This window comes from Oncorhynchus clarkii, chromosome 24, assembly GCF_045791955.1.
Source record: "Oncorhynchus clarkii lewisi isolate Uvic-CL-2024 chromosome 24, UVic_Ocla_1.0, whole genome shotgun sequence".
In the NCBI taxonomy this organism is placed as follows: domain Eukaryota; kingdom Metazoa; phylum Chordata; class Actinopteri; order Salmoniformes; family Salmonidae; genus Oncorhynchus; species Oncorhynchus clarkii.
Window position 1 is genome coordinate 4,645,960 of NC_092170.1, and position 22,980 is coordinate 4,668,939.

Consider the following 22,980-nt stretch of genomic DNA (forward strand, 5'->3'; position numbering starts at 1 on the left):
ATGTTGATATCAGCTAACCGTTCGCCTATACAAATCAAATCAAATTGTATTAGTCACATGCACCGAATACAACAGGTGTAGACATTACAGTGAAATTGCTTACTTACGAGCCCCTAACCAACAATGCAGTTAAAAAAAAAATAAGGATAAGAATAAGAAATAAAAGTAACAAGTAATTAAAGAGCAGCAGTAAAATAACAATAGCGAGACTATATACAGGGGGGTACCGGTACAGAGTCAATGTGCGGGGGCACCGGTTAGTTGAGGTAATATGTACATATAGGTAGAGTTATTAAAGTGACTATGCATAGATAACAACAGAGAGTAGCAGTGGTGTAAAAGAGGGGGGGATACAAGTAGTCTGGGTAGCCCTTTGGTTAGATGTTCAGGAGTCTAATGGCTTAGGGGTAGAAGCTGTTTAGAAGCCTCTTGGACCTAGACTTGGTGCTCCGGTACCGCATGCCGTGCGGCAGCAGAGAGAACAGTCTGACTAGGGTGGCTGGAGTCTTCAACAATTTTTAGGGCCTTCCTCTGACACCGCCTGGTATAGAGGTCCTGGATGACAGGGAGCTTGGTTCAGTGATGTACTGGGCCGTTCGCAAGTACCCTCTGTAGTGCCTTGCGGTCGGAGGCCGAGCAGTTGCCATACCAGGCAGTGATGCAACTCGATTGGTGCAGCTGTAGAACCTTTTGAGGATCTGAGGACCCATGCCAAATCTTTTCAGTCTCCTGAGGGGGAATAGGCTTTGTCGCGCCTTCTTCACGTCTGTCTTGGTGTGTTTGGACCATGTTAGTTTGTTGGTGATGTGGACACCAAGGAACTTGAAGCTCTCAACCTGCTCCACTACAGCCCCATCGATGACAATAGGGACGTGCTTGGTCCTATTTTTCCTGTAGTCCACAATCATATCTACAATCGACTCCATGCACGCTGTCTGCCTTCTGCCTGGTACAGTTGAAACCGAGATTCACCCATGAAGAGCACACTTCTCTAGCATGCCGAAGGTGAGAATTTGACCACTGAAGTCAGTTAGGACGCCGAACGCCAGTCAGGTTTGTGCAGAAATTTGTCGGTTGTGCAAACCCCAAGTTTCATCAGCTGTCTGGCTGGCTGGTCTCAGACGATCCCGCAGGTGAAGAAGCCAGATGTGGAGGTCCTGGGCTGGCATGGTTACACGTGGTCTGCGAATGTGTCGGTTGGACATACTGCCAGAATCTCTAAAATGACGTTAGAGAAATTAACATTCAATTCTCTGGAAACAGCTCTGGTGGACATTCCAGCAGTCAGCATGCCAATTGCACGCTGCCTCAAAACTTGAGAAATGTGTGGCATTGTGTGACAAAGCTACATATTTTAGTGGCCTTTTTGGAGGGTCCCCAGCACAAGGTGCACCTGTGTAATGAGCTTACTGTTTAATCGGCTTCTTGATATGCCACACCTGTCAGGTGGATAGACTATCTTCGCAAAGGAGAAATTCTCACTAACAGGGATGTAAACAAATTTGTGCCATTTTTTTGGGGGGGTTGAGAAATAAACTTTTCGTGCGTATGGAAAATGTCTGGGGTCTTTTATTTCAGCTCATGAAACATGGGACCAACGCTTTACATGTTGCGTTTTATATTTTTGTTCAGTATAGAAACCTAATATTCCACAAATGACTTTGTAATTTTCATGACAAGTATTCGTATCGACATTTTATCTTTAATAATACATTCATGTATTTACAGTGTTACATGTTCGTTTCTAGGTCACTACCTAGGCCCAATGTTTCTCAATCAGTTTTTAAAAAAAATCTTATTTTCTAGTGCTACTAAATTTCATTTAGTGTTACATGTTCGTTTCTAGGTCACTACCTAGGCCCAATGTTTCTCAATCAGTTTTTAAAAAAAATCTTATTTTCTAGTGCTACTAAATTTCATTTAGTGCTCCTAACTTTTTGAAGTTGGGAGCACCAGTGCTACCAATACATTATTTTTTTTAATTTAGAGCCCTGCCTTAGAGTATATTATGCTCAACAACATATTGAAAAATGTCTTCTACTTTCATTCATTAATGTAAATGTGTTTATTGAAATCAATTTAGTACTCTTTACTCAATTTAGTACTCTTTGGACATAGTAAAGCTTCGAATGACACCAAATTTAGCTTTGTAGCACTTAGATGAAACTTTAGGGAGTAATTAAGGAGGCCTGGGTAAGGCAAAATGTCATAAACATGCCAGCTTTGATCAAATATTTCTCAATTCTACTTTTAGATACACTATATTTACAAAACTATGTGGACGCCCCTTCAAATTAGTGGATTCGGCAACATGGCACACAGCCATGCAATCTCCATAGACAAATATTGTCAGTAGAAGGGCCTAACTGAAGAGCTCAGTGACTTTCAACGTGGCACCGTAATAGGAGGCCACCTTTCCAACAAGTCAGTTTGTCACATTTCTGCTGTGCTAGAGCTTCCCCGGTCAACTGTAAGTGCTGTTATTGTGAAGTGGAAACGTCTAGGAGCAACAACGCAAAAGCGGTAGGCCACACAGGCTCACAGAACAGGACCGCCGAGTGCCGAAGAGCATAAAAATCATCTGTCCTCGGTTGAAACACTCGTACCGAGTTCCAAACTTCCTCTGGAAGCAGCGTCATCACAATAACTGTTTCCTTGGCCGAGCAGCTGCACACAAGCCTAAGATCACCATGCGCAATGCCAAGCGTCAGCTGGAGTGGTGTAAAGCTCGCCGCCATTGGACTCAGTGGAATTGCGTTCTCTGGAGTGATGAATCACACTTCACCATCTGGCAGTTCGATGGACAAATCTGGGTTTGGTAAACGCCATCAGAACACTAACTGCCCCAATGCATAGTGCCAACTGTAAAGTTTGGTGGAGAAGTTATAATGGTCTGTGGCTGTTTTTCATGGTTCAGGCTAGACCTCTTGGTTCCAGTGAAGGGAAATCTTAACGCTACAGCATACATTGACATTCGAGACGATTCTGTGCTTCAAACTTTTTTGGCAACAGTTTGGGGAAGGCCCTTTCCTGTTTCAGCATGTCAATGCCCCCGTGCACAGAGCTAGGTCTATACAGAAATGGTTTGATGGGATTGGTGTGGAAGAACTTGACTGGCATGCACAGAGCCCTGACCTCAACCCCATCGAACACCTTTGGGATGAATTGGAACGGCGACTGCGAGTCAGGCCTAATCGCCCAACATCCATGCCTGACCTCACTAATGCTCTTGTGGCTGAATGGAAGCAAGTCCCTGCAGAAATGTTCCAACATTTAGTGGAAAACTTTCCCAGAAGAGTGGAGGCTGTTATAGCGGCAAAAGGGGGACCAACTCCATGATTTGGGAATGTGATTTTCTAAGAGCAGGTGTCTACATAGTTTTGGTGGATCAGGATCAGGTCCTCTCTCTCCATATAACCATATAAATAATGATCTAAAAGTTAAAACTGATCATAGATCAGCACTCATACTCCATGACGCTTTATTAATATACTGACTTTAAACTCCGCTGTCCCCTGCAGGCCGGTGAGTTTCCCTGAGAACCACTACTGCCTGTCGCCAGCGGGGGGCGACAGAGTGCTGCCCTACAGGAACCCCTCAGCCAGCTTCTCCTCTCCCTCTGGCCTGGGGGGCATGGTGGCCCTGGGGGGCCCCGTACTCAGCGGGACCTTCATACGCTACAAACCCTCACCTGACAGGTCAGTCAACAGTGTGTGTGTGTGTTAGTGTCTTTGTGTATCTCTCGGGTTGTCTCTGACTGGCTCTGTGGTTGTCTCTGTTTGTGTGCATTGAGCTATCATTGAGGTCTCCATTTGTTTGTATTGGAGGAGGATGTCATTCCTTCCTGTTCCCTGGCATTTCCTTTGCATGATACTTGGCAGGCTTTTGGCGGTTGTTGCTAGGAGTGGTAGCTAACTTGCTGCAGACCTTTGACTGATTTGACTGTCGATCTTCTGTCAGTGAGGCCTGTACGAACACACTCTTGGATTAAGACTCCATTGTGTAGTTTTACCTGTGTGTTTGGTGATTATTACATCCTGCCCAACCAGAGAAACATGTTTGAAATAAGCGCCACCATGGAACATAGCAAAAACAGAATCTGGGAAATGCTCTTAAACATATCTGTGTGTGTTAGGGCTGTCCCCGGGGGGAGCGGGGATATATTGGTCGACCGAGAATCGTCTGCCCGATTGGTCAAAACTTTAAAACGTGTATTTTTTCATATATAGACACACCCTATGTGTTTGAATAATTGCAACTATATGCACTGAGCTTGTCTGATGCTTTAACCTCTCTAGGGTTTTTAAACAACTTTTTTATCTGAGCGGTAGATTTTGGCTTGTTTTTTTTTTACTTGGAATGTGATCTTGACTCAGAAAAGGTTGGTGACCACTGTCTTCGAGTGATGGACAGTACCATCCCTATGGCCTCCGCAATGGATCAGTCCACTGAGACAGGCGCAGATCAGACCGGTGTTTTGTGCACCATTGGATCAGTCCACTGAGACAGGCGCAGATCAGACCGGTGTTTAGTGCACCATTGGATCAGTCCACTGAGACAGGCACAGATCAGACCGGTGTTTAGTGCACCATTGGATCAGTCCACTGAGACAGGCACAGATCAGACCGGTGTTTAGTGCACCATTGGATCAGTCCACTGAGACAGGCGCAGATCAGACCGGTGTTTAGTGCACCATTGGATCAGTCCACTGAGACAGGCGCAGATCAGACCGGTGTTTAGTGCACCATTGGATCAGTCCACTGAGACAGGCGCAGATCAGACCGGTGTTTTGTGCACCATTGGATCAGTCCACTGAGACAGGCGCAGATCAGACCGGTGTTTAGTGCACCATTGGATCAGTCCACTGAGACAGGCGCAGATCAGACCGGTGTTTTGTGCACCATTGGATCAGTCCACTGAGACAGGCGCAGATCAGACCGGTGTTTAGTGCACCATTGGATCAGTCCACTGAGACAGGCGCAGATCAGACCGGTGTTTAGTGCACCATTGGATCAGTCCACTGAGACAGGCGCAGATCAGACCGGTGTTTAGTGCACCATTGGATCAGTCCACTGAGACAGACGCAGATCAGACCGGTGTTTAGTGCACCAATGGATCAGTCCACTGAGACAGGCGCAGATCAGACCGGTGTTTTGTGCACCATTGGATCAGTCCACTGAGACAGGCGCAGATCAGACCGGTGTTTTGTGCACCATTGGATCAGTCCACTGAGACAGGCGCAGATCAGACCGGTGTTTTGTGCACCATTGGATCAGTCCACTGAGACAGGCGCAGATCAGACCGGTGTTTTGTGCACCAATGGATCAGTCCACTGAGACAGGCACAGATCAGACCGGTGTTTAGTGCACCATTGGATCAGTCCACTGAGACAGGCACAGATCAGACCGGTGTTTAGTGCACCATTGGATCAGTCCACTGAGACAGGCGCAGATCAGACCGGTGTTTAGTGCACCATTGGATCAGTCCACTGAGACAGGCGCAGATCAGACCGGTGTTTAGTGCACCATTGGATCAGTCCACTGAGACAGGCGCAGATCAGACCGGTGTTTAGTGCACCATTGGATCAGTCCACTGAGACAGGCGCAGATCAGACCGGTGTTTAGTGCACCATTGGATCAGTCCACTGAGACAGGCGCAGATCAGACCGGTGTTTAGTGCACCATTGGATAAGTCCACTGAGACAGGCACAGATCAGACCGGTGTTTAGTGCACCATTGGATCAGTCCACTGAGACAGGCGCAGATCAGACCGGTGTTTTGTGCACCAAGAAATCTCAGTGGACAAACATCCTTACGACCACACAATGGACCGGTCGACGAAATGGAGTCAGCCCGTGTGTGTGTTTGTGTACTTTTTTTGTTGTTGTCTGCCTAAATCGGAGTCTGTGTAACCTATGTGTGAGTTAGGGTTGGGCAGTATGGCCAAAATATCATATCCCCACATTTTTAACCCCTAATAACTTATATTGAGCCAGTCACATGGTATGTTTGTTTACGAAGAGCACCGTGTAGAAAACTTGTCGATCTACAGTTGAGAAGCACAAGAGTGGTGATCAAGTTCCACTTGAAATTCACTACTAATGTTTGCCATCTATAAATATCTTATGACTATAAATTAACTATCTAAGATGTGCCAAATACATTTTCTCCAGTTCAGGGCTCCAGCTATGCTTTTGGTCTGATCATTTGCTAGCTACAAAGTTAAGGGGCTAGCTTGCAATATCAAGCTTCTTGGTTGCAGCACAGACAATCCATCCCCTTCTGGATCAAATGTGAGTAGCCTTTTGAGATAGTTCTACAACTTCATGACCTGGGTTGTCTGTCCTTGTATTTAGCTTATGTTTGCTAGTACTTTGTTAGCATTTGTTAGCATATACAAATATTTCCAGGAGGATAGGGAGAGAAGGCTCAAGTAGCAAACGGAATAAACTAAAAAAACAGAAACTGGCGTTTTACATTTAACAAACCAAACATTGAAATACCGTTGTAGAAGGTAAAGTAAAAACCCAAACCAGTCCATGCATCAAAACTGGTATATAGTACGGTATTACGCCCAGTCGTGTGTGTGTGTGTGTGTGTGTGTGTGTAACCTCCCTGTTCCTCTTATATCTGTATAGGTACGGTTCAGCCCAGCGCCCCCTGCTGGCCTACGAACCTCATCTCAGTCTGGACATCACCTCTAGTGGAGAGTCCTCCTCGGGCTTCACCAGCCAGGACAGCACTATGGAGCGCTGCAAGACAGGTACACAAATATGTAGACAAACATACAGAACGCACACACACATATATCTATTAAAAAAAATACTTTAAGTGGCTAGCTCGCTTTGTGCATGACAAGTAATTTTTCCAACATTTGTTTATCGACAGAATTCCAGTGGGTCAGAGGTTTACACACACTAAGTTGACTGTGCCTTTAAACAGCTTGGAAAATTCCAGAAAATTGTGTCATGGCTTTAGAAGCTTCTGATAGCTTTTGACATAATTTGAGTCAATTGGAGGTGTACCTGTGGATGTATTTTGAGGCCTACCTTCAAACTCAGTGCCTCTTTGCTTGACATCATGGGAAAACTAAAAGAAATCAGTCAAGACCACATAAAAAAAATTGTAGACCTCCACAAGTCTGGTTCATCCTTGGGAGCAATTTCCAAACGCCTGAAGGTACCACGTTCATCTGTACAAACAATAGTACGCAAGTATAAACACCATTGGACCACGCATCCGTCATACCGAGACGCGTTCTGTCTCCTAGAGATGAACGTACTTTGGTGCGAAAAGTGCAAATCAATCCCAGAACAACAGCAAAGGACCTTGTCAAGATGCTGGAGGAAACGGGTACAAAAGTATCTATATCCACAGTCAAAACAAGTCCTATATCGACATATCCTGAAAGGCCGCTCAGCAAGGAAGAAGCCACTGCTCCAAAACCCGCAATAAAAAGGAGGCTTGCAAGCCGAAGAACACCATCCCAACCGTGAAGCACGGGGGTGGCAGCATCATGTTGTGGGGGTGCTTTGCTGCAGGAGGGACTCGTGCACTTCACAAAATAGACGGCATCATGAGGGAGGAAAATGATGTGGATATATTGAAGCAATATGTCAAGACATCAGTCAGGAAGTTAAAGCTTGGTCGCAAATGGGTCTTCCAAATGGACAATGACCCCAAGCATACTTCCAAAGTTGTGGCAAAATGACTTACGGACAACAAAGTCAAGGTATTGGAAGTGGCCATCACAAAGCCCTGACCTCAATCCTATAGAAAATTTGTGGGCAAAACTGAAAAAGTGTGTGCGAGCAATGAGTCCAACAAACCTGACTCAGTTACACCAGCTCTGTCAGGAGGAATGGGCCAAAATTCAGCCAACTTATTGTGGGAAGCTTGTGGAAGGCTACCCAAAACATTTGACCCAAGTTAAACAATTTCAAGGCAAGGCTACCAAATACTAATTGAGTGTATGTAAACTTCTGATCCACTGGGAATGTGATGAAAGAAATAAAAGCTGAAATAAATCATTCTCTCCACTGTTATTCTGGCATTTCAAATTCTTAAAATAAAGTGGTGATCCTAACTGACCTAAGACAGGGAATTTTTACTAGGATTAAATATCAGGAATTGTGGAAAAACTGAGTTTAAATGTATATGTAAACCCCCGACTTCAACTGTACATATCCATACACACACACAGAAATAGAGAGTCAGGATTAAAGAGAGTCAATCGGAGAGGGTCCAAATCGAACTGAGTTAGACATCAGAAAAGAGGCTTAAATACTGACTACCCCAATACAGTGACCACACACACACACACACACACACACACACACACATGAACACGTAAAACATAACGCTGGCCTACATACCACACCTGTCACTACATTAAACCTGTGATGCGTAATGGTGTGTGTGTTCTCTGCCCAGAGCCCTTATGGCATGTCCCAGCGTCATCGTCTCGGGGGCCAGGAGGAGGAGGGCAGAGGAGACCCACCCGACAGGACGTCCCAGGGAAAGACTCCCCCAACAGACACTCAAAGGTCAGATATAACTGTCCTCTTTTTTTTTTGAGAGAGAGAGATTTTATGCCAGTTGCTTTTCTGTGTATCTACCGTCTCTTTCTCTCTCACCTCATCCCCCTCTCTGTAGGGTGAGACCCAGTACTCCAGCCACTCCAGCAGTAACACTCTCTCCAGTAACGCGTCCAGCAGCCACAGTGACGAGCGCTGGTTCGACGGGGCCGGGGGGGAGAGAGGAGGCCCGGGGGTGTCCGGGGGTTGCCTAGGCGACCTGGCTGAACCTGACCCCGACCCCCTCAGTAAGGGCGGCTCCAGTGACAGCGGCATCGATGCCCCCACCCTCTACAACACCAAGCCTGGCGGTCGCCACGGAAACCAGTCCAGCCAATCACAGAAGCCCCTGCACTGTTCAGCAACCTATAATAGCGGGCTGCAGGACGTCTCTGGGGTGAGGGGCAACGGAGTCGAGGGGCGGAGACTAGAGTCGTCACCTGTATTACCTGCCAATCAGAACAAAGGATACCGCACGCGTACCTTCCCTCCTCCTGGATCCAACGTGGAGAAGCCAGACTCATTTAAACCCAGGTACAAGAGAGACACACTGCTTATACACTCCAACGCAGTTTAGCTTTTAGTAGTGGTAAGAGAGTGGAAGTGGGTAGGACAAAGAACGGTATGTTTTGTCCACACAGGCATCGCACACCTCATACTGAACGAACCGAAACACATCAGTGTGTAATCCTTATGGGGGTCATGTATGGGCCAGATGTGCCACCCTTGCCCTACATACACATAGGCCAACATATTTAGAGTTCAGCTACTCTTAGAGGGGGATTAAAGGAATGGGGGTTTAGACCCCCAGTTCCATCACTCCAGTCCCCCAGTTTATATCCAGTCACTTCAGGGGAACAGGACAGCACACTGGCACTCTGACACACAGAGACACCCATCACACAGTGGGACACAACAAATAACGTACAGGTATGTGGTACTGTGGTACAGGAGCTTAGGAAATGGGGATAGAGACGTGTGAGTGTTAAGATGGATGGGTGGAGGTGTTGAGTGACGGTGGGTTGGATGGACATTTTGTAGATGAGTGGTTGATTGAGTGATTGGGTGGATGGTTTGCTGGATGTATGTCCAGAGAAAGCCATGATAGCTGGTCAGGGATATTCACAGATGTTGCTGCTGGTTGGTTGGTATGTTGGTTAATGTGGCTTTTGGTGGAAATGGGTGAGGAGAAAAAGGAGATTTGAGAGGTGAATTCCACCTGCAGCTGTTCTGCATGAGGTGTGGTTTGTTGTGTCAGTTATGTAATCCCACCCTGAATGGATCCATCAACTCAAGCATATCTCTAAACCTGTGCATCATTTATATTGACTTTGTTATGCATGTAGACGGCTAGATAGATCGGTTTATGGATTTGAGCATGTGTTTCTCTGTACATTAATGCCATGCGTCTGTGTGTCGTCACAGGGCCTGCTATACACCCCAGGGTTACAAGACCCCTGCAGCAGAGAAATCACGGCCGGTCCGAGCCACCACAGTCACGCCTAGCTCTGCTCTACTCAGCTCCACCCCTCTGTCCAGCTCCGCCCCCAAGGCCTTATACAGCAAGAGCAGACTGGGCGCCTGGCAACCAGACGACAACGCCCCCTCCCGTTCAAACACACCCACTACCTACAGCTCTGACAGTAACAGCAGCAAGAAGTGAGTGAGTGAGTGAGTGAGTGAGTGAGTGAGTGAGTGAGTGAGTGAGTGAGTGAGTGAGTGAGTGAGTGAGTGAGTGAGTGAGTGAATACACTACCATTCAAAAGTTTAGGGTCGTTTTTGTCCATTTAAAATAACATCAAATTGATTAGAAATACAGTGTAGACATTATTAATGTTGTAAATGACTATTGTAGCTGGAAACAGCTGATTTAAAAATAAAAAATAAAAGGAATATCTACATAGAGGTACGGAGGCCAATTATCAGCAACCATCACTCCTGTGTTCCAATGGCACGTTGTGTTAGCTAATCCAAGTTTACCATTTTAAAAGGCTAATTGATCATTAGAAAACCCTTTTGCAATTATGTTAGCACAGCTGAAAACTGTTGTACTGATTAAAGAAGCAATACAACTGCCCTTCTTTAGAGTAGTTGAGTATCTGGAGCATCAGCATTTGGGGGTTCGATTACAGGCTCAAAATGGCCAGAAACAAAGAACTTTCTGCTGAACCTAGTCAGTCTCTTCTTGTTCTGAGAAATGACGGCTATTCCATGCGAGAAATTTCCAATAAACTGAAGATCTCATACAATGCTGTGCACTACTCCCTTCACAGAACAGCGCAAACTGGCTCTAACCAGAATAGAAGGAGGAGTGGGAGGCCCCGGTGCACAACTGAGCAAGAGGACAAGTACAGTAGAGTGTCTAGTTTGAGAAAGAGACGCCTCACAAGTCCTCAACTGGCAGCTTCATTAAATAGTACCCGCAAAACACCAGTCTCAATGTCAACAGTGAAGAGGTGACTCCGGGATGCTGGCCTTCTAGGCAAGAGCATGGAATAGCCTTAATTTGTCAGAACAAGAATAGACTGACGAGATTCAGAAGTGCTTTGTTTCTGGCCATTTTGAGCCTGTAATCAAACCCACAAATGCTGATGCTCCAGATACACAGCGCGTCTAAAGAAGACCAGTTTTATTGCTTCTTTAATCAGTACAACAGTTTTCAGCTGTGCTAACATAATTGCAAAAGGGTTTTCTAATGATCAATTAGCCTTTTAAAGTGATAAACTTGGATTAGCTAACACAACGTGCCATTGGACCCCAGGAGTGATGGTTGCTGATAATGGGCCTCTGTACGCCTATGTAGATATTCCATAAAAAAATCAGCCGTTTCCTGCTACAATGGTCATTTACAACATTAACAATGTCTACGCTGTATTTCTGATCAATTTTATGTTATTTTAATGGACAAAAATGTTTACTTTTCTTTCAAAAACAAGGACATTTCCAAGTGACCCCAAACTCTCTCTCTGTGTGTGTGTGTGTGTGTGTGTGTGTGTGTGTGTGTGTGTGTGTGTGTGTGTGTGTGTGTGTGTGTGTGTGTGTGTGTGTGTGTGTGTGTGTGTGTGTGTGTGTGTGTGTGTGTGTGTGTGTGTGTGTGTGTGTGTGTGTGCATTGAGATGCACTGGTCTACCAACACAAAAGCCAAGCATCACGCCACTATGTTAAGCCATGCTCAATGGGACAAGTTGTGTTACTGTATTTAACCTTCATTATATTCATTATCTTATGCTGTGTGTGTGTGTTCAGACAGGTGGACGTGAATTCTAAGAACGTGTTCGGACAGCCCCGTCTTCGAGCATCGCTAAGGGACCTGCGGTCTCCACGGAGATCCCACAAGAGCACCGTCGAGGACGACCTGAAGAAACTCATCATCATGGACAACCCTGGAGAGATGCCACAAAGAGACACGGTGAGGGACACACACAGTACACACAAACCCAGTACATACAGAACCAGTCAAAAGTTTGGACACACCTACTTATTCAAGGGTTTTTCTTTATTTTTACTATTTTCTACATTGTTGTATAATAGTGAAGACATCAAAACTATGAAATAACACATATGGAATCATGTAGTAACCACCATTTTATATTTGATATTCTTCAAAGTAGCTACCCTTTGCCTTGATGACAGATTTGCATACTGTTGGCATTCTCTCAACCAGCTTCATGAGGAATGTTTTTCCAACCGTCTTAATGGAGTTCCCACGTATGCTGAGCACTTGTTGACTGCTTTTCCTTCACTCTGCGGTCCAACTCATCCATAACCATCTCAATTGGGTTGATGTCGAGTGTTTGTGGTGACCAGGTCATCTGATGCAGCACTCCGTCACTCTCCTTCTTGGTCAAATAGCCCTTACACAGCCTGGAGGTGTGTTGGGTCATGATAGTCACAGTAAGCGCAAACCAGATGGGATGGTGTATCGCTGCAGAATGCTGTGGTAGCCATGATGGTTAAGTGTGACTTGTATTCTAAATAAATCACTGACAGTCACCAGCAAAGCACCATCACACCTCCTCCTCCATGCTTCACGGTGGGAACCACACATGCGGAGATCATCCGTTCAACTACTTTGCGTCTCACAAAGACACGGCTGTTGGAACCAAAAATCTCACATTTGGACTCATCAGACCAAAGGATGGATTTCCACCGATCTAATGTCCTTTGCTCGTGTCTCTTGTCCCAAGCAAGTCTCTTCTTATTATTGGTGTTCTTTAGTAGTGGTTTCTTTGCAGCAATTTGACCATGAAGGCCTGATTCACACAGTCTCCTCTGAACAGTTGATGTTGAGATGTGTCTGTTACTTGAACTCTGTGAAGCATTTATTTGGGCTGCAATTTCTGAGGCTGATAACTGTAATGAACTTATCCCCTGCAGCAGAGGTAACTCTGGTTCTTCCTTTCCTGTAGCGGTCTCATGAGAGCCACTTTCATCATAGCGCTTGATGGTTTTTACGACTGCAATTGAAGAAACTTCTGAAGTTCTTGAAATTTTCCCGGATTGACTGACCTTCTTCATGTCTTAAAGTAATGATGGACTGTCGTTTGTTTTTGCTTATTTGAGCTGTTCTTGCCATAATATGGACTTGGTATTTTACCAAATAGGGCTACATTCTGTATACCACCCATACCTTGTCTGATTGGCTCAAACACATTAAGAAGGAAAGAAATTCCACAAATTAACTTTTAACAAGGCACACCTGTTAATTGAAATGCATTCCAGGTGAAGCTGGTTGAGAGAATGCCAAGAGTGTGCAAAGCTGTCAAGGCAAAGGGGGGCTACTTTGAAGAACCTCAAATATTACATATGTTTTGATTTGTTTAACACTTTTTTGGTTACTACATGATTCCATATGTGTTATTTAATAGTTTTGATGTGTTTCAGTGTGTAGAATAAATTTAGAAAATAGTAAAATAAAGAAAAACCCTTGAATGAGTAGGTGTGTCCAAACTTTTGACCGGTACTGTCCATACACATATACACCCACATACATACACAACACACTATTTTACACATACACACCCCAAACTTGCTCACCCACAAACATACTGCCCCACGACTAACCTCCCTCCCTTCTCTTTTCAGTCTCCTCGACACACTCTTCAGCGCACGTTCTCCGACGAGTCTCTGTGCAGCGGGCGCAGGGATGCCAGCTATGCCAACTCTGCCCCCCTGTTTGACCAGGGCACTCCCAGCGACCTGCTGTTCACCTGCACCCTACCCACCCGGCGCCATGCACACTCTGCCAACCACATGCCCAACAAGAAGGGTGAGTGGGGCCACAGCTTGATGTCATTACCTTCTCACTTCATTGTATCCGTACATAATGATGGTTTATCAAGAAGCAAAGTTTATCACGTGACATCATCATGAATGCTAAGACTACTTAACTTGCCCCCTCCTGCCTGGCCAGTCCCTCTGTCTGCGTCGGAGCTGTCTCTGACAGAGGTGAGGGATAAGGTTCCCCCCCTGAGGAGGCTGGACCCGGGGCTCATGCCCCTGCCTGACACTGCATGTGGCCTGGAGTGGGCCAGTCTGGTCAACGCTGCCAAGGCCTACGAGGGTGAGTGTGAGTATTCTGTGTGTGTTCAGATATTTGCGACAGACATTTTGTTTGTGTATACATGCAGAGAGGGAGAGGGGGAAGGGGAGAGGGAGAGAGAGAGTCTCACCTCACCTCAATTCCTGACACCTGGCTCCCTCTGGTCTCCTGCCACCACAAAGCTTCTCACAGCAGCTCCAGCAGGCACAAACACATACGGCCCCTATTGACACATGATCCTGGACCTCAATTACCGCCCTAGCCCAGCTAAGCTGCTCCTGGCTGGGCTTGATTGTGTGAAATGTAGATTGGTAGCTGATTGTGAATGGGGAAATGCAGCATTGTAACAGTGTGTTTCTGTGTGTTTTTTACAGTGCAAAGGGCAGTGTCGCTCTTCTCGCTCAGTGAGCCTCAAGTTGGGGTTCCAGACATGCGGCCGATCAAGAGTCCAATCCAATTCCAAACACCTCAGACTCCACGCACTACCCCCACCTTCGGCGGGTAAGTCTCTGAGACACACACACACACACACTTCGCATGAATTCACAAATATTCACACACACGACACCAACTCGCACACCCAAGATTCACGCACAATCTCAAACAATCACGATCCATAGACACTGCCACGGACGCACAATCTTAAGTTCACGGCAGTCACAGCCGATTAGGAACGTTTCGTCTGTTTGACCCTGAGACTCCAAATCCTAAACCCGAAATGTGAGTGTATAAAAGCACGGCCTACTCTTGGATTTCCCCATTTCCCTTTGGTCAGGTCAACCTCACATGTAGGGAACCACCATCCCGTAGTTAGCTGTGGTAGTTACACATGGATCTAACCAGTTACCAAGGGATCTCTGAACACCTTCTGTCGTGAACAAACAGTGGAGTGTTTGAGTTACAGCAGTCCAGCCGGTCAGCTTGTGCTGTCCCAGGGCATAACTACAACCTATCACTGAAACGGTCTCTTGTTTCCCAAACTAACCTACTGCGTCGTACGGTCCTGATGAACTCTGTTGTTCTGTTGAACACACACCTTGTGAAACCTGTCTGCCCTACCTGCTACCTAAACCCAGGTGACAGTGTTGAGTTAAATGTCTTTGTGTGTTTTCAGGGATGAGGTACCCAACGCCCTCTCGGGGCGACTGTACAGCCTAGAGGTGATGCTGAAGCAGCTCAACACTGACCTGGAGAAGGTACCGTTTACACCAGAAGGACATTTAGTCTCAATACTAATTTATATGGCTGTACCTCTGACGCAGGTAAGAACTGAAACTGATAATAAATAAACTCTTCTGTCCCTTTCTCTCTCTCTCTCTCCCACCTTCCCCTCCCTCTCTGTCCCTCAGGAGAAGAAGGACAAAGTGCACCTGTTGGCTGAGATGGCTAACCTGCGGCAGAATAACCAGCGGCTCCAGGAAGAGAGCCACTCGGCCAGCGAGCAGCTTCGCAAGTTCAGCATGCTCTTCACCGACACCCCGCAGAGGAAGTGAGCTCACACCGGACACAGGAAGTGACCTCGGAGAGAGCGTGCAAAAGCATTCGCAAAGAGGACGTGTGACCTAAGCCGGGGGGAGGGGTTAGGATTACCCTGATTTATTGGAAACTCGGCCACAGTGAGTTTCATGCGTGGGGAATTGAGTGGGGAATAGATTTGTCAGGAAGTCTGGTTAGGTATGTGGAAGACATGGGCAGTAGGAAAAAAAACGAATGCGAGTAAGTTAAGGTGTAACATTATGTACAAGAAAATCCCCCCACATTCTTACGTTCTGTCCTCCACCTGCTGCTTCTGTCACATTCCAACCACACTATCTCCCTCCGGGGGGGTGGGGTGGTAGGGGAGAAGAGGAGCACTTACCCCTCCACCACTCTGACCTGCTTTTGGGGAGAGGGACCTGCCGTTACGCCGCCACCCTCCTACCCCAGAATCCCTGCCTCGCTCTGGGCTGGACGGACACAGGGGCTACAGAGAACCAATGGATCCCCGTTGGCTCATCTGAAACCGAATTGCCTAGACAGAAGAGCCTGCAAGTAGAGACTCCTATTTTTTTTAAACTCCCAACACCGCACAAGCCGTCTCCCTGAGGCTGTGCACCCAGAGGAAATCCTTCTCTGTCCCTGCTTGTAGGTTTTTATTTTTTGTAACTGAGGTCTTATACACTCCTGCGTCAGAGCAGAGCCAATAAAGAGGAAAGCTTTTATTGAACTGTAGAACACAAAGATCGCACGGCGAGGCCTAATACTGTTCCTGAAGCGAATCAGCCAAAAAAAAGGACTCCAACTCCCAGAATGCTCTGGGAGACGTGTGTTATAAAAGAAATGGTACTGTACTTTTGCCTGTGTGATTCAACATATAGCTTGAACACATGTCTATTGTACTGATATAACTGACTTAATGAGGTGTGTAACTCGTGAAGGTGTGTAGGGTACAGCAAATACTCCCACAATGCATTAATCGCACAAAATGGAGAGCTCTGGCGATGTTATTTTTTACCCTTCGTTGAGTGTGTGATAGGCTGACACAGGGCATTTCAGTTACGAGCAAGCTATAATATGACAAGGTACGCCAGTGATATGAGACAAGCCTTCTCGTTCAGTTTATGAAACAGAATATAGTGTCATAAACTCAACGATAGTATCTCAATGTCCATTTTTGGTTAACAATCCATTTGAAAGGTATTTACAAATATCCAAGCAGTATGTTTTACAATTTGTAGAATTTGCATATTTCGTGGTTTTTGTTTTGGGTACCAGCTGCGGGTACACACCTGTGTGCATTTAGAAAAGACTCGTAGAAATGATCTCTTATTAAACACTGTAGCCGTGTGCGTGTGCGTGTGTGTGTGCTAGAATGAAGGGGTATTATACATTCATTTAGCTAACAGACAGTCCTAGTGTCTGCAGAATCAAACTCAACAATTTATACACAACTGTGAGACCTTGCTAAATGACGTAAAACGGAAGTAACTTAGCTTGGGGTGGTGGGTCTGTGTGAAACTTGTGGCCATTTTGTAAAAATGTCCATCTGACAGGAATACAGTCAAATAAATCCATGCAAATACACTATATTCTCACTCATATTCTCACTCTTACAGCTTTGTGTCTTTGTGTCCGTTGTTTGTTATGAATGTGGGATAAATGGAGGGGAGCGTGGAGCTGGCAAAACCAACGGTGGGGGTTCCAATTCTCGTTTGGGCCACATCCATTCACAAAAATGATAAAAGGGTCTGCTGAAGGAGCATATGGCTATTTTCGTTCCAGTAAACGTAAGCCCCCGAGCACAGTTAAGTACCCTTTCATCACAGACCCCCCTTTTCAGGAACCTTCTGCCCTGCCTCAACTGGAATCCTTTCTTACCCTCACTACTCTCAGGACCTTTCAGACACCCCCTTTAAGAACTGTACTATGTATTGTTTTGTGTGTGGGCATGTACCTGGATGGTGTCAACCCTTTTGTGGCTGGATCAGTGGACATTCACACGCATGTGGCACACAAACATACAAAACACACTACTCAACACTGCCCCCCCCCCCCCCCCACTCTTTCAAATACATCTGTACATTGTTGAGAGACATTACGTTTAGATAAGAGCAACATGTATACAGACATCTCTGTCTCCGTTTCTCTTCATCTCACCATCTCTGGTATTTGCTCATCACTGCCCCATCCACAGACGCTGTTGTAGTCTGCCTCCCTGTGTCCTGTAAGCTGCCCATCCTCCTCCAGGCAGTTAAATCATCTCGTCTTGGGCGAAACCAAGACCAACTGAAACAACCCTACACACTCATGTTATCACTGAAGCTCAGCAAATGTGCTGTGATGTTGTTATCTTCAATGTCTTAATCTTTATTTTGTTTATTTGTGTGTGTGTGTGGAGGGGTACGGGTGTTTTTGAGGATTTAGTTTTGATATATTTGATTTTAAGCAAACTGCAGTTATACATGTTGAACAGAGCTCGGTGCATCGATGTTGCACGTGCACAAATCAGAAATGGTAATACCGAAACTTGGTAAATTGATCATTTATATGATTTTTTTTATTTTTTATGTTTTAATATTTGTATAATTTATTTTTGGCCACTTTTGCAACCTGAAAAAGACAAAATAGTGAAATGAAGAGGGCACCGTGTTTTTTTATTTCTATGTATTGCTGTTTGACTTTTCAATCTTTTGTTCAAGGCTGATTTCTATGATGCTGTATTGTTTTTGATTTCAATTGTTTTTCTGTGTTGGTGCGTTCTGCATGAGGCAATGGGGGTTCTTTATGCATCGACGAAAACTTACGGTTGAACGTTGTTTTTCTGGGGGATGTTGTATCAATGACTGTACATTTAAAAGTGTAAATTGTTTTCATTGTTTTATAAGAACATATATTAAAAAAAATACTTTCATAATGATGGAATCATTTTTTATCTTTCCTGGCAATGGAAGAACGGGGACATTGTAAGCTTCCAGGAATTGTCTACAGATCCTTGCAGCATGGGGCTGTGCATTATGAAATGGCGGGAGATGAATGGCAAGACAATGGGTCTCGGGATCTCGTCACGGTATCTCTGCATTCAAATTGCCATCAATAAAATGCAGTTGTGTTCATAGCTAATGCCTGCCCATACCATAACTGCAAGGCACTGTGTTCACAACTTTGACAGCAAACTGCTTGCCCACACGACACCATACTTGTAGTCTGCGGTTGTGAGCCCGGTTGGACATACTACCAAATTCTAAAACTACGACGGAGGCGGCTTATGGTATAGAAATGAACATTAAATTATCTGGCAACCGCTCTGGTGGGCATTCCTGCAGTCACCATGCCAATTGCACGGTCCCCCAAAACTTGAGACATCTGTGGCGTTGTGCTGTATGACAAAACTGCACATTTTAGAGTGGCCTTTTATTGTCCCCAGCACAAGGTGCACCTGTGTATTGATCTAGCTGTTTTAATCAGCTTCTTGATATGCCACACACCTGTCAGGCTGATGGATTATGTTTGCGAAGGAGAAATGCTTACTAACAGGGACATAAACAAATCTGAACATTTGAGAGAAATAAGCTTTTTTGTGGTTATGGAAAATGTCTGGGATATTTTATTTCAGCATATGAAACATGGGGTCAACACTTTACATGTTGCGTTTATATTTTTGTTCAGTAGTTAGCTGATACGTTAAATACCTATCGCGGCTTTGTAAGATCTGTCAGGCAGGGACAGCGCCTTTAAAATAAACCCTTGCCTCAACAAAAACCTGGATCCAAAAAAGCAAGTTGTGTTATCAGTGGATTAGATGTTTTCAGTTGAGTGAGAGGCAACAGAAATTACAAACCATGGCAGTTACTGCATAAATGTATTTAAATATATTTGAGAACAAAATATTTTAGATAAGGAAGAGTAGGTTAACCATCGACAGTCATGATATCGATAAATGTTCAACTCCCAATAAAGCTGGACAGTAGAACTCGACTCTTTCCTGTCGCCAACGCCTCGGGGACAGGTCACCTTCTCCAACATCATCGCGACCCTTGACCCCGGGGCCCCTCGCAGGCTGCTACTGACCTGCCACTATGACTCCAAAGTCCTGCCCCTGGACCCCCGTGTCCCGTTATGTCCATCAATTTATTTCCAGGGACTGCATTTGATATCTATTTATCTATCAGTTTAGTCAGTAAAGGAGATTTTTATGAGAAACGGTCAAATGTTCAAAGCACACCCATCCCAAGTTGGCAGCAAACAAAATTCACTAACACAACGAGCCCTAACATTGTGGTCATAACCTTACATCAGTGTCTGATTTCAGGCAGTTTACTCAGAAACACAGAATAAAGACTGCAATGGAAAGAACAGAGATGCTGAGTAGCTGGGTTTCTCTCCCTGCTCTCTGTCCCCTCTCTCTCTCTGCAGTGTAGAGTATAAGGTGCTGACTGTAGCCTTGCAGAGAGCAGCCCTGTTTTTAGCCGCAGAATCCTCTGTTTAGCAGTGCAGTGCCCCCCCCCCCACCCCCGAGACAGATCTTGGTAGTCACACAGCCAAACTGCGACATCATTGCAGCCTCACACAAAAAGACCAATCAACTGCAAGAGTGACGTTGTTGCTGGGAAATGAGATGTGATGAAATGTTGCCTTAGCCTTGACTTGGTTACCAGTTGGCACAGAGCAGAGAATTCACCCCTCTCTCTTTCCCATCTTCTGCTATTAAACACGACCACCTCCCCCTCCCTCTCTCTCTGCAGGCATCTGCTGTAACCCTCCAACTAGTGTTTTTTGACGGAGAGGAGTCATTTGAGGAGTGGACAGCCAGACTCTCTACGGATCGAGGCACCTGGCAGAGGGCATGGCACACACACCCCACCCACTAGGCTCCACACACACACACACCAACCTACTGCAGGCTGTGGTGACAATCAATTACATCCCCTTCATGCATTAAGGTGAGAGGGTGTGCTCATATACAGACAGACACACTAAGACTGCATCGCCTCAGCTGATGGAATTTTGTCTTATGAAATACTTTCAATTTATTTTTTTCTTTCACACCAACTCAGGTGTTCATGTGCTTCACGTCATTGCCACCCCCTTCCCCCTGTTCTGGTACACACTGGATGACACTGAGGAGAACATACACCAGCCCACAGTGGAGAACCTCACCAAGGTTCTGGCTGAGTACCTGGGCTTCTAACCATAAATCAGAAACAATAGATTACCTAGAAACCTTTTAACCAGTGTAGGAAATACACAGATGGGATTGGGGACAGTTTTGCTCTGACATTGCAAAAGACTAGGGGCAGATGGATGTTCCACCCACTGAAACCAACAGACTCGTAGACACATTGATCTGAGAGCAGAACTACCATCAAGTTACATTGCTAGATTTTGGCAACTTGGATCACAGAAAACACTTGATGGTACACATTCATGAAAAAAAAACTGAAAGATGCCTTTCTCTGAATTATATTCTCATTGACGTTCTTAAGGATAAAGACCACACTGACTTAAACCTTTTTTTTTATGCTATATAATCATGATCATCAGTTGTGATTTTGCCAACAATTGATTTCTGTGAATGTCAGATTTGAGACTTGGTTTCGTGCAGTAAGCTCACAGATTACATCGAAGGTTATATTCACAGAGCATGGCAGTGACTGAAAACTTGAAGAAACGTAACAATGGGCGACATTAAAATGGTTGTCAATGCCTTTGGTCGTACTGTCACTGGATATCTTTCGTATGCATTACCTCTCCCCAAGAGGTGTCAGGCATGTCTTGGTTTTAGCTATGGAAGTGGTATTTTCATCGGTATCATTCAGCACATCTTGCCAGAGTGCTGCGTTTTAAACATGATTTACATATCCTTGTGTCAATGATTAGGTGACAACTTTTCTATTAAACTGCCTTTTATTTTTTCAGATTTAAAACACTTAACCATTTTGGATACAGGGTGTCACTAAGTTACTAAAAAAGATAGTTCTCTCACATTTCTGGCTAGACAACTGAATAGTATTGCCTCTGAAGTGAACATACTATACATAATGGCTCAGGTAGTGGAGAGATTCAGAGTTGTCCCCCACCCATATGGCTCAGGAGGTGGGGGTTGGGGGCAGGCGAAGGGGGGACTGGGGGTGCCTGGAGATGAAAGGTCATTGTCAGAGGACGGGTATACTGCTCCTGGGTTTCTGTTGGAGCCAATAAGTGGTCCACAAGCTTCCTGTTCCCTGAGAGAAGAGAGAGCACATTTCAGTTCTCTGGTCATGCCAAAAGAGGGCAGTGGTGGTCCACAGCAAAATGAAATGTAATACTGTCCTAAAGCAAAAACAGAGGATTGACTGCCAGACAAACATTCGAAATTAAAGGAGGGATGAACATTTTCTCGTGAAACGTATTCGAGGGAGAGCAGAGAAGGTGAAGACTCACCCGGTAGTACCGTGAGCTGCTCGGTCCCGTTGCCGTCTGTTCTTGAACCAGTTGCTCACCTGGGTGGTGGTGAGACCGGTGGCGGCTGCAAGTGCTCGTTTCTCACGTGGTGAAGGGTACGGTTTATGGTAATACCACTCGCGCAGCACACTCCGGGATTTCTCCTATAAAGAGGAACATTCACTTCAGATTGATGAAACAAGTAGGATAATGATTTAAAGTTCATGGTAGCCGTAAGAGGCCTCTGCTCATTTCCTTTCCTTCATTTGCACCGTTCAGTACATTTGAAGCAGACAGAGTAAGACACTTTAGACTTGAGTTCCAGGTAGAAAAGTCATTTTGTCTTGACATACACCATCTTGACTCCACAAGAGCCTTCCTCCCCTCATCTTTTTTGTCTAGTCTAAACTCGGATGCAACACATAATATGTTATAGATAGCTTATTTATGGACCAAGACCTAACATATATTATGTTATACATTTTGTTGCAAAAATGTTCTGAAGCAGTAAAATATTAAATATTATTTATATTAACTCAAACGTAGCAGATTTAATTCACTGTACCTTGAAGCAGTAGCTAGTCTCCTCTCCATCCCAGATGGTTCTTGGCAGGGGAAACTTACGGCGTACGCGGTACTTCCCCACAGCCCCAAGGGGGCGCCCTCTCTGGCACTCGGCCTCCAGGTAGTGTGCCCTCAGCCAGAGCTGCTGCAGCAGGGGGTGGCTGCGATTGGAGAAGGGGAAGCCCTCCAGGAGGGCGTAGAGGTCCGAGAAGCGCCCTAGATGGAAGGCCACGGCAGCCCGTGCCTTCAGGACGCTCTCCAGACCCCCCAGGCAAGAGGAGGAAGAGGGGGGAAGAGTGCGGAGGAAGCCAGTCAAGCTCTCCATGCGTCCGCTCTGCAGAAGGACCTCGCACACACACGCCACTTGTTCTGCCGAGAAGACCATTGCCACGGAGATGGA

At 45.6% G+C, this 22,980-nt stretch overlaps 1 protein-coding gene and 1 pseudogene across 3 annotated transcripts in view; one reads left to right on the top strand and one right to left on the bottom strand.

The window, feature by feature from the left end:
• LOC139382356 (signal-induced proliferation-associated 1-like protein 3) overlaps positions 1 to 18,507 on the top strand; it is a 104,991-nt gene extending 86,484 nt beyond the window's left edge. For 2 of the 3 annotated variants that reach the window (XM_071126333.1, XM_071126334.1), the window contains 11 exons: positions 3,522 to 3,698; positions 6,638 to 6,762; positions 8,433 to 8,545; positions 8,655 to 9,109; positions 10,001 to 10,234; positions 11,822 to 11,984; positions 13,661 to 13,844; positions 13,989 to 14,144; positions 14,492 to 14,618; positions 15,232 to 15,313; positions 15,467 to 15,861. In XM_071126333.1, coding sequence (XP_070982434.1) covers positions 3,522 to 3,698; positions 6,638 to 6,762; positions 8,433 to 8,545; positions 8,655 to 9,109; positions 10,001 to 10,234; positions 11,822 to 11,984; positions 13,661 to 13,844; positions 13,989 to 14,144; positions 14,492 to 14,618; positions 15,232 to 15,313; positions 15,467 to 15,610 — 1,960 coding nt within the window. In that variant the 3' untranslated portion in view covers positions 15,611 to 15,861. Of the gene's footprint in view, positions 1 to 3,521; positions 3,699 to 6,637; positions 6,763 to 8,432; positions 8,546 to 8,654; positions 9,110 to 10,000; positions 10,235 to 11,821; positions 11,985 to 13,660; positions 13,845 to 13,988; positions 14,145 to 14,491; positions 14,619 to 15,231; positions 15,314 to 15,466 lie in introns of all 3 variants that reach the window. The other variant, XM_071126335.1, reaches the window with a different exon arrangement.
• A 3,149-nt stretch (positions 18,508 to 21,656) lies between these two features.
• LOC139382690 (homeobox protein six1a-like) lies at positions 21,657 to 22,971 on the bottom strand (annotated as a pseudogene).
• Positions 22,972 to 22,980: the final 9 nt, after the last annotated feature.